The 11,405-nt window shown below is 42.2% G+C and overlaps 1 protein-coding gene and 1 long non-coding RNA gene across 2 annotated transcripts in view; one reads left to right on the top strand and one right to left on the bottom strand.

The window, feature by feature from the left end:
* LOC107102675 overlaps positions 1-7,005 on the top strand; it is an 11,032-nt gene extending 4,027 nt beyond the window's left edge. The window contains exon 3 of the long non-coding RNA XR_001482138.1: positions 6,703-7,005. This is a non-coding gene — a long non-coding RNA (uncharacterized LOC107102675). The remainder of the gene's footprint in view (positions 1-6,702) is intronic.
* Positions 7,006-7,559: 554 nt separating this feature from the next.
* Positions 7,560-11,120, bottom strand: smim13 (small integral membrane protein 13). The gene is made up of 2 exons (XM_015402070.1): positions 10,693-11,120; positions 7,560-7,787 (listed from the first exon to the last, which is right to left on the bottom strand). Exons 1-2 carry the CDS (start codon positions 10,766-10,768, stop codon positions 7,597-7,599), a joined length of 267 nt encoding a protein of 88 aa, XP_015257556.1. The 5' UTR covers positions 10,769-11,120; the 3' UTR covers positions 7,560-7,596.
* Positions 11,121-11,405: the final 285 nt, after the last annotated feature.

Below are 11,405 nucleotides of genomic sequence, written 5' to 3'. Positions count from 1 at the left end.
CTTATTCTGAGCTCTAATTTCACGTCAGATCTTTTGCTGACATCCTGGATAAGCAGCAGAATGTTCTCTGAGGACTTCTATTAGTTTATTTATGGATTTTGTTAAATGAACCGGATTCCAGTCTGTGAAAGAGTCTCCCTGATTAACTAATGTGAAAATGACTTTATAATCATTTAGTTTTCCTGTGGAATATCTAGATTGTTCATCTCTAGATTGTTCTGAACTAGACTCCCCTTCAACTGATCTCTGCTTTTTCCACTTTTCTAATTTTTTGACGCGACTCTCTTCCAATCTTCTTCATTTTCACTATTTCCTTCTTCCGTCCCATAAGAACGGCTTCCTGTTTCCTCGCTGCTCGCAGCTCAGGTCATTTCTCCATCAGAGAATTAGAAACACAGACGTTACGTCCTTATTTCATTTTATAACATTTTATTCTAAGTTAAAGACAGTTTCACTTCCACACAGAACATGGAGGATTTTATTCAGCTGTTGGGTTTTAACATCATTTTATGTTCTGTGTCAGATGATGGAGAATTATAATATAATAAGTTCCTCATTTAATGATTTTTAGCTGAAACTTGTTTTTATGTTAATAATTGTTTATATGTTTTAAATTATGTAAATAAAATGTGTTGTTAAAAGTAAAAATAAGAGTCATCTTCTTCTTCCTTTGTTAAGTTTGATCACGGTTGGTGCATTACCGCCACCTACTGGTATGGATTGTGGAACAAGAACAGGGGCAGAGCTAGATGGGGGGCCAGCGGGGGCCATGGCCACCCCTACCACTTTTTCCCTCTAATACAGACGGTGGGAACAGCAATACTCTAGTGGAATATTCTAAACATTTAAATTTTTCATATATTAACATTTACTGGACAACATGAACACTGTGGTTAATTATGCAAATCAATATACTAACAATAAAGATGGTAAATCCAGAATTCATGATCTTTTCAGAACTACATTTAGTGTTCTATGAGGTAAAGAGAAAATAATTTCTCTCCGCATGTCATATAGGATTAATCATTGAAATAATAGATAACTATTTTAATGAAAAAGTATTAAATAATCAATCTATGTAGATATTAGTACTTGTAAATCTAATTTTTTTGCTCATTGTGCTCATTGATTTTCCTGTTGGAATGGAGATTGACCCAGAGGTTTTGGTGCCTCTCCACTTTCGGCCCCCCTTAACATTTCCTGACTACACCTCTGGACATGTAGACAGTATTCTAACCAGTAAATGATCTACTTTACTTTATATCCATAATGAAATAACCCAATATCATTTATCCTTATCTAATATAGTTAATATTTATTATTAAGAACTTTGCTGCTCAGTGGTGCAGTGGGTAGAACTGCTGCCTTGCAGCAAGAAGGTTCCGGGTTTGATTGCCAAGGTCTTTCTGCATGGAGTCTGCATGTTCTCCCTGAGCATACGTGGGTTCTCTCTGGGTACTCCGACTTCCTCCCACAGTCCAAAAACATGACTGTTAGGTTTAATCAGACCTGTCCAGGGTGGACCCCCCCTTTCACCCATTGACACCCAGGGGTGCCACCAGGAATTTGCTAGCCTGACGTAGTCAGACTCCATTCTAGTCAGAATGAGTCTGATGCTGCTCCATAGAGCTGTGATTATGGGGCGTGTTTCGAACGAACCAGGAAAAAAAATGCCTCTGCACTCAATTGGATAGACCTACAACCAATAAGAGCAACGGAGTGCGTGACGTATGTTAAGCGAGGCATAGTTGNGACTCGATTCGACTAGGGTCGACTCGTTTCGACTCGGTTTGACTCAGATCAACTCGGTTCGGCTCTATCGGACCCGGATCGTATCGGATATACTCGGTTCTACTCCGTTCGACTCGGTTTGACCCAGCTCGACCCGTATCAGCTCAGATGTACTCAGTTTGACTCAGTTCAACATGGATTGACTCGGTTCGACTCGGTTTGACCCAGTTTGACTCGACAGAGGAGCACTTGCTGCACTTTCTGTCCTCTCTGGATCCAAACCACAAAGTCCGGCATGTTCTAAACTGTTCTTCCAGAACTGTTTCAAAGTGATTGCCTGATGGGGGCCGCAGGGTTTTCAGAGGATGTATTATGCTGCGGGCCTCTGGGAAAAACATGAACCCAGGAAGAAATGAAGACCAGAGTTAAACCAGGTCCTTTCTGTCTGCAGGAATCAGCTGTTTATTGAATCAGCAGGAAGGAAACATGCAGGAGGGTCTGGGAGCCACGGATGGACGGATCCAAAGACCAGAACCTGGATCAGGCCGGCATCATCTCAGCCTCTTCAGATAAACTATCTTCATTTAGAAATAAACTTTGAAATTTATGATAAAATTGACAAAAAGTAATAAAAGAAAAGAAAACAAACAGATGTTTATTTTCAAAGAAAAAACTGAGACGTAGAATAAATATTTCTGATCTTTCAAACGGCTCCTCCTTCATGGCTGAAGGTCCAGCAGAGGAACCTGATCTTCTTCCAGGTTGGACACTAATTCATCTCCTCACTCATCCACAGAGAAACATGGAAATGTTCCTGAAACGCAGCTTCCTGGTCTGAGGAGCTTCCTGCTTCCGCTGCATCATAAGCTCCGCCCACCAGGAACCATCAGAGAAACAAGCAGCTCCTTCTGCTTCATGAAGATCTAAGAGAACTTCCAGCTGATAGCAGCAGGTCAAAGGTCAGGCTGCATGAAGAGTCTCTCCTCATTCCAGAGGATCATGTGAGGAAGATTCTGGGCTCTATCAATCCACATTCTGACCTTTAACCTCAGTGGAACCACGCAGATGTTACGCAACTGAGCTTCAGGTCCGCATCAGACGGAACTGAAGATCCCAGTCTCCCCTCTGAGGCGGCGGCGCCCGGCGGCCGGTCGGGTCGAAGGTCAGGCCTGAGGCAGTGCGGTCCATGCAGGTTCTGCTGGCTGGACTCCCGCTCTGCCTGCTGGCGGTCAGCTGACAGAAACAAAGGCTTGATTCACATGCAGACCTCGTGCTTCTTGCATAACTTCCCTCTGAGCCGTCAGGTTTTAAACCAACCCACCATCAGTGAGGCCTTCTGGAGCTCCTTACGCTGCGGATCTGGATAAATGCTGGAAACAAACCTTCAGTTTGCAGAAAGATCCTAAAGTCTTCATCAGTCACCTAACAAGTCCAGCGGCTCTTCAGGAAGCGATAAAACGGATCAATTAGAGAGATTATCAAACATGTCTTCAAGTTTCAGATTTTAAATGATGTCATCTTTGCATCTTTAACCTTTATTGACGTCAGAAGTTCCCACAGCTTCAGCTTCTGGCTCCAGTTTTCCATCTTCCTGTGATTATTGGGTTTTTTAAACTCTGCGATTATTAAATGATTAATCCTGAATAATATGATGATGTCAGTGGAAACTGCAGTGAAGCAGGAGGATGAAGGATTAATAGGAGCTGTTTTCAGCGGCTGAAGGTGGATAATCTGGCGGTTTTCATTAGGAGCGTCACCGGATCTGAACCGAGGCCTTCAGAGTCAGTTTCTCCCTAAAACGGGATTATTAGCGGGGCGCTAATCTCTGCAGCATCAAACATCTGCTGTTTGTCCAGAACCAGCAGAAACACGTCATTCTGTCCTCTTATTGGTTTTCCTCAGAGAAATGTTCTGTTCCTGCAAACGCTCGGATAAAGCGGCGGCGGCGGCGGTCAGACTCAGGGGTCAGCTGAGTGAGCGCCAAGCTCACAAAGCTGGGATTCATGTCGGCCGCTGCTCCTCAGTAGAGGTCATTGTTGGACGGCGGTGAGTCATGCAGGACCAGAGCTGCCGCCACCCACCAGTACCGGCTGTTTACTGGGATAGAAATGGGTTCAGCTGCAGTAAATCTATGAAGCTTTTATCTCTGGATCATTTCAGGAAAGAAAAACTTTTCTTATTACAGATAAACATTATTTTTACCCAAACATTGGTAGGAGGTCATTAACAGACAGACAGACCTAAAGCACATGTTTGCTGATGACACAACAATAATATGGAGAAAATATTCAACAACTTGTAATAATGTTTACTCATTAAATGGGTAAGTTATAGGAATAAATAGTTATTGAATGTAGCAAAAATAAAATGCAGGATTTTTGCTAAGTGTGACTACATATCCTTCTTCCATCCTGCAATAATCGCTTCCTGTTTCCCCACTACTCACGGCCTAGGACATTTCTCCACAAGCAACTTCGAAACAAGCGCCATGCACCAAACGACCACACGGCTTCCAGTCTCGCTTCCGACCTTCCGACCTTCCGACCTTCCAACCTCCGCCCGTAATCCGATTCAGCTGTGTCAAAAATGGGGTGCATTAAAAAGTTGCAGGATAGTAGCTCTTGAGGACTGGACTTGAGCACCCATGATCTACGCAGACGCCTCATTGGACGTCGGCCGACGTGCCTAGAGGGCGGCCATCTTGGATCAGACCACAGCTGCTGTCAGAATGAACAGGAAGCTCCTTAGATCTCATTTTAATAACAAGGAAGAGATAATATTACCATAATCTCTGACACGTCACAACCTTTTAAAAGAGCAAAAATAATAAAAAGTTAGATTACAGATTAGAAACTATTTAAACTGACCTCAAACTGGATGAAATACATGCAAAGTTATATATTTTGCAATTAAATATTAATATGATAAACACAAAGTTTTATATTAATATATTATGAGAACATGTTTAACAGATAAATATTTATATAGTATATTATAAATAAAATATTCAGCATTTTAAGAATAGCTCTTTGATAAAGAGTATAATGATCAATAGAGGATATTTAGTTGTAAATCGATTTACAAAATAAATTTAAAGTTATTATTTTGTTCTTTTTTGATTAAATTTATGTTCATTTTTATTTATTTTTGTTGTGTCTAACTAACTATGTATTTATGTGTATAAACATACATGAACTGATGTTCAAATAAAAGTGAATAATGATTTAAAAAACTGTTTGAAGAAGTTTAGACAAATGGAAATGATTTAGTTGGACTTTAATTGTGTCCAAATAAATCATTCAGTTTGACAAAACATAAATTTACCATTTAGTACGATTTGACCAAAAAAGGTCTTGACAATAACAAAAAATACATAAAAATGAACATAAAATTTACATAAAAACCAAATAATTTATGTACTGTCTTTACTCTCTTTCATAAATCACATTACAACTAAGTTTCCTCTATAGCTCATAATACTCATTATCAAAGAAAAATCCTGAAAAATCCTGTATATAATAATAATAACATACTATATAAATATTTAAAAGATTTTTAAACATGATGTTATAATATATTAATATAAAGCTTTGTGTTTATCATATTAATATTTAATTTAATTCAGTTTAAATAGTTTTTAATGTGAATAAATATGTGTAATCTAACTTAAAGGTAATTTTAGAATTTGTTTTTGGTATTTTAAGGTGTTCTGACATGTCAGATTATGGTAATATTATCTCTTTCATATGATTAAAATGAGATCTAAGGAGCTGAACTGTGGTCTGATCCAAGATGGCCGCCCTCTAGGCACGTCGGCCTCGCTGCCCTCAGCCTTTATGTATGTAGCGTCCATGTGGAGAACGACCAGCTGTTGCGTAACTTTCGTTGTAGTTTTATATTTCCGTTGCGGGTTTTGTAATTGTGTTGACACCTCTGGGCCACCGTAGCAACTACATTTGAACAAGATCCTCATTTAATGATTTTCAGCTGACGCTTGTTTCACGTCAATTGTTTATATGTTTTGAAATGTGTAAATAAAGTCTTGTTAAAAGTAAAAATGTAAAGAAGAGGAAAAAGAAGTAGACCAGCAGGTGGCAGCACTCCGCAGTAATTGGTATGAATATGCATCTAAAAGAGAGGATGGGTAATATGGGGGAAAGCGAGAGAATAATGGAGCATTAAAGGAATTTTAGGGACAGATGGAGATTGGGAGTAAATTAGGGTCATTAATAAAGCCTTATTTTTTTTTACATAACAAATAATAAAAAAAAATAGAATATTGTAGATAGAACCTTAGGGCTACTCTTGTACAGTAGGTGGCGGTATGCATTTATAGGTTGTTTGCAATCCGCCGAAGAAGAAGTAGAAGAAGAAGCACTCCGCGGTTTATTTCAGCAGAAGAAGAAGTGTGTTTGGCGGATAGAGCAGAGCAGCCATGGCGATGATGACTACAATCCGCCTCCATCCTCCTGCTGGTGGCGTCACCTGAAGGTTTCTGTCCTCCTGAGATGTTTGCAGAAAGGTGAGCTTTGATCTGAACTCGATTTTACTTCCATGAGTTTGATTTAAACCTAAAGTTTGTGAAGCAGAAGCTGCAGCGTGGTGCTTCTCACCTCCTGGAGCAATGGAGCTTCTCTCAGCAGCTTCTTTATTAAAACATAATTTAATTAATGATGCAGCCGTTTCCAGCGAGGCTGAGCCTGCAGTGGTTCTGTCCTTTCCTAATCGGTCTGCTAGAGAGAAGAGGGGCCGTTTGAGGCCCTGCGGCGGCTGCTGGCTGCAGGGTTATAGGTAAACCTCCGACAGACGTTCAGCTGAACCAGCTGCAGAGGTTAAACGGCTCTGATGCTTTCAGGAGCAGTAAAGTAACGCTGCTGAAACTGCTTGATGATTCTTCCACATGTGGTTTATAGAATATTACCAGATGAATTACTGCTGGATTAATTAAAACCGGCTGCTGGTTTCTTGCAGCTCTCCAGCTGCGTGAGGATGGAGAGTCGGCAGCTGGAGGAACGTCATGAACGCCGTGAGGATTTCCAGTCTGTCGTGTTTCTTCCCTAATCGCTCCGCTGGAGAGAAGCGGCGCCGTTTGAATCTCCTGGTTCAGAGCTCTGCAGGACGCTGACTTCAGACAGAGGCGGTGATGATGCTGAGGCGTGTGAAGTTTTCCTCACATCTCCATCTGTTTCCAGGGACTTCTTCTCTACAGATTTACCTCCAACATCAAAGTTTACATTTCTGAGAACATTTCTGTTTCTGTTCCACAACAATAAATTGTTAAAACCCAGCATTTGTCTGAGCTTCATTGTTTGCCTTTCTACCTGCATGTAATGCTGCAGAGATCCACTGGGGGGCAGCGTTGTACCTGAATTAGTCGAGTCGCTGCTGTTAAAGTCGCTGAGGCTCCTGTCACACCTCAGTAATTTATCCAACGTCTTCCTGACGTCCCACAGTCTCCTAAAATGCTGGCATACGCTGAACGATCTGTGTGTTTCTATTCTGGGCGTTTATTCATAACGAGTTCAGAACTTCTGTCCAACAGCCTAACTTCTGCAGAACGCACGGCTAAATCATCAAGGTGTGACAGAAGTTTTAACTGGATATTTAGCTCCAGCGTTGCTAACCTGTGAACAGAATCAACTGTTCATTTTAGGATAGACTGTTTTCCACACAGGCTCGGTTTGTTTTACTGATTTATTGGAAGCTTTAGTTTCATCATAAATAAAAATAAAATCCCCGCAGCCGATTAAAAGCCTGAGGAAGAGATTACAGAAATACTGACGAGGTCCAGATCAGCTGATTGGATAAACAGGAGACCATGTGACTGACGGAGCTGTAAAAAGGTTCCTGTTGGGGGGCCATGATCTACGAGGGGCTCTCAGGGAAGGAGACTCTTTGGCGTGAGGTCCGGCTCCTGGCGGCCTGGGCGCTGGAGGCGGGGCGTTCGCTCTTGGGTTCGGACGGTTGAGTTTCGGCCTGCGGCGTGCCGGCATCCCCGACGAGCTCCCGCAGGAACTTGAACTTGGACAAGAAGAGCTGCCAGACGACGTACCAACCTGAGGAAGAGGAGGAGGAAGGTCTGGTTACTGAGAATAACCTCACAGCAGCAGAACGGACCAATCAGCTTCACCGCTGGGCAATATCAAGAAAACCCAACATCACAATATATCTGGGCTGTAACCGCGATACCCTTTAAAGATTACCTTTAAAACCAATAGAGAGAATTTAACTCCACTGATTAACTCATTCTAACTTTTGGTTTCTGATTTAAAACCTTTTTATTTTAACCAGATCAAAGCTTTTCTGCCACATGATGTCAGAATTAGACCTTTAATAAGATCCCAGCAACCAAACAGGAAACTAAACTTTATGGTTAATGAGCAGCGAGTGAAGTTTCCAGGATTATAACGAAGTACGCCTCTGATTGGTCGGTCTGATCGGTGTTTAGTTTATAAAACTGGAAGCAAAGACGCAGAGTTTGATTTTTACTGCAGCTCTAAAGCTGCGGAGCTAGAAACATGAACCTTCATCATTCTGGCATCTTCCAACAAAAACATCCTCATCTTCAGCACCACGCCGAGGAAACGACATCTGAGAGATTTATTTTGAAAATCTCAGGACGCCGTCCTTCCTGTGAAGCACTTTGGACCTGGAACACCGAGTCTTCTCATTTTAGTGTTTCTTTAATCTGAGATTAAACCCTCTGCAGGCAGCCATGATGGACCTGGTTGCTATGGTGATTTCATCTTTAAGAAAAGTGAAAACTGGAACCTGACTGCTTAACTTTCCAAACAGCGCCCCCTACATCTCTACTCTAGTTCCTCTCTATAACCTCCAGCTTTCTGTAGGATCTATGTTCTAGTATTAGAAGTAGTGATGTCATGAGATGAGCCGAGGCTTCCAGGCGTTCGTCGAGTAATGGAGGGGGCGTTTCCGCGAAGCGGGTGTCGAGGCCTGATTCGTTTAGAGGAGGGGCCAAAGTTAATGACGTCTGAGGCCTCGCTACCGCGATACCATGTGACCGCTCCGGGAAGTGGTTCAGAAAACAGGCGTTTAAACAGCCTCAGTGTTCAGGCCAGATGTGGGAGTCTGGAGGAGAGCAAACAGTGAAGCTTAAATTATTTTACTATTCTAAGACATTTTACACTTAAAAAGATATTATGCAGACCAAACATTAACAATTTCAAAGGAACATAACATCTTAAAACCCAGCGGGTCGCCGGCGAACTGCTGGGTTTTAAAGGAATAGTACACCCAAAACATGATTAGCCTTCATTTTCTACTCACCCCCATGCTGAACAACACTCTGGAGTACTTTTTTGATATCTCAAATGCATCTGGAGATCTGGGAGGCTTCTTGCTGTCTGCTGACATTCAAATAATGGAGGTCTATGGCGCCCGAGGCAGAAAGGTCCATAAAAGTCCACAAAAAACGTGTCAATATACACTGCTCTTTTCCCTATCCATAATTGTTTTTTGTTCTCTGTTGTTTTATGTTCCTGTATCTGTATTTTGTATTTTCATCGTCTTTTTATTTATTTTTTGTATTATTTGTAAAGTGACCTTGAGTGTCTAGAAAGGCGCTGTTAAATAAAATGTATTATTATTATTATTAATATTCCTCCATACTGCTCGTCCAATGTATTCCAAGTGTCCTGAGTGGGTAGCATCCAGAATTTACTCGAAACAAAGTCATTTAGAATGTTTTTAGAGCATAAACAGTAGTGTATAGGATTTCCTGAAAGCGCGTTCACGAGTCTACGGAAGCCGGCAGACCAAACCAGATGAAAGTGCGCATTCAGCTCGGCAAAGAACTCATGCTCTTCCTCAACACTGAAGTCCTCAGACATTTTTCTTTCGTTGTTTCTTTCTTTGCACAGGTAAACAGCACATTTCTTCTTCTACGCTTGCATTATTGGCAGAGCAGACGCTGAATGCGCACTTTCATCTGGTTTGGTCTGCCGGCTACCGTAGCGTCGTGAGCGCGCATGGGGGCGCTATTAGGAAATCCTATACACTACTGTTTAGGCTCTAAAAACATTCTAAATGACTTCGTTTCGAGTAAATTCTGGACGCTACCCACTCAGGACACTTGGAATACATTGGACGAGCAGTATGGAGGAATATCGACACGTTTTTTGTGGACTTTTATGGACCTTTCTGCCTCGGGCGCCATAGACCTCCATTATTTGAATGTCAGCAGACAGCAAGAAGCCTCCCAGATCTCCAGATGCATTTGAGATATCAAAAAAGTACTCCAGAGTGTTGTTCAGCATGGGGGTGAGTAGAAAATGAAGGCTAATCATGTTTTGGGTGTACTATTCCTTTAAGTGGGGGTAATAACTCAGAATGCATAAAGTTCCACCGGTAAATCTTTACCAGCAGGTGGAGCCATTGCACGCTACGTTCAAAACCCAACATCTGGAACTGTTATAGCTAGAGGTCTGAAATTTTCTGCATTTGCGGGTCCAAAAAAGATCCATCATTTCCGAGAATAAAAAAAACTACTTTGAGTCATTTGAACTGATGCAGGTTGATCTCATCCAATTTTAATTTATATATTCAGAAACTAGAGGGTGTTAGCTTTCAAATAATGTAATCTGGACTGACAGTCCCTAAGTTATATGCTTCCCATTTAAGTATGCAGAATAGGCGAGGATTACCCAAAATGAGGTGGAGGTTAAAAGGTTAAAAGGGGAAAAATGGAAAAACTGCTAAAATAAAATCCCAGATTCTATTCCTAACTGTAGTTCTGCACTCCACCAGTAGGTGGAGACATGTTCGCATGAAGCTTCATGAACTGTGGGGATAATTTGACCCAAACGGTTCAATGAGGCTTCATGTCACTGATTAGAAGCTGCTGCAGGTTCCGCTCTGACCTCCTGTTGCTTCTTTTTAAACTTGATCAGAGAAGTTTCAGAATAAAAGCTGTTTTATTGGGTTCAGTCTTTTTAAACCTACCGAACAGCATGAAGAGCAGCACGCAGAGCAGCGTCGCCATGATGACCAGCAGGGTGAGGCCGAGGTTCTGCCACATGTCTGCGGGGATCGCTCACTCTGCTAACCCCGAACAGGAGCTCCAGCAGCGGCTCATCTCACGCGGCCCACCGGGCCTGGGGGTTCGCCTGCCGGCCGGCGGTCTCAGACGGTCCGAACCCGGGACAGCAGAACCATGAGCGGCTTAAACCGGTTCCAGGAAGCTCCTCCGCTGGTTCTGATTCCTGAACTTTATGGAGCAGCAGAACCTGGACCCGGTTAAACAACAACAGCAGCCCGGATGGACTGCGGCTGCGCGGCTTCCCGCGGACTTCTGGGTGCTGTAGTTCTATAGTGCGGACTTCTGGGCGCTGTAGTTCTATTGTTAGCATCACCACCATTAGCTAGCTGCTGCTGCTTCTTCTTCTTGTGTTTTATGGCGGTTGGATAACTAGTTAAAGGCGCATTAGCGCCACCAACTGATAAGGAGTAAAAAGAGGAAACGAGACTCACCCCAGAAAACTATTTGTTTTATCACAACATAATGTAATAAATGATCAAATAATAATAATTATCATAATTACTATTCTGTCCTTATGCTGACGTCACTCTGCCAGTCTCTGATGGTCCTACTGGTTTTCCCATCAGACTTTCTATCATTTCCCAGTTTAAATCTTTCACTTTGACGTATTTTTCTG

Source organism: Cyprinodon variegatus, unplaced genomic scaffold, assembly GCF_000732505.1.
Source record: "Cyprinodon variegatus isolate N-32 unplaced genomic scaffold, C_variegatus-1.0 Scaffold1295, whole genome shotgun sequence".
In the NCBI taxonomy this organism is placed as follows: domain Eukaryota; kingdom Metazoa; phylum Chordata; class Actinopteri; order Cyprinodontiformes; family Cyprinodontidae; genus Cyprinodon; species Cyprinodon variegatus.
This window is presented reverse-complemented; position numbering and strand designations above follow the sequence as displayed.

Bases quoted from the DNA above. Each gene is read 5' to 3' on its own strand.
- smim13 (XM_015402070.1), bottom strand. From the start codon at position 10,768: ATGTGGCAGAACCTCGGCCTCACCCTGCTGGTCATCATGGCGACGCTG. The intron at 7,788-10,692 runs GTAGGTTTAAAA...CCTCTTCCTCAG, and splicing joins GCTGCTCTTCATGCTGTTCG to GTTGGTACGTCGTCTGGCAG.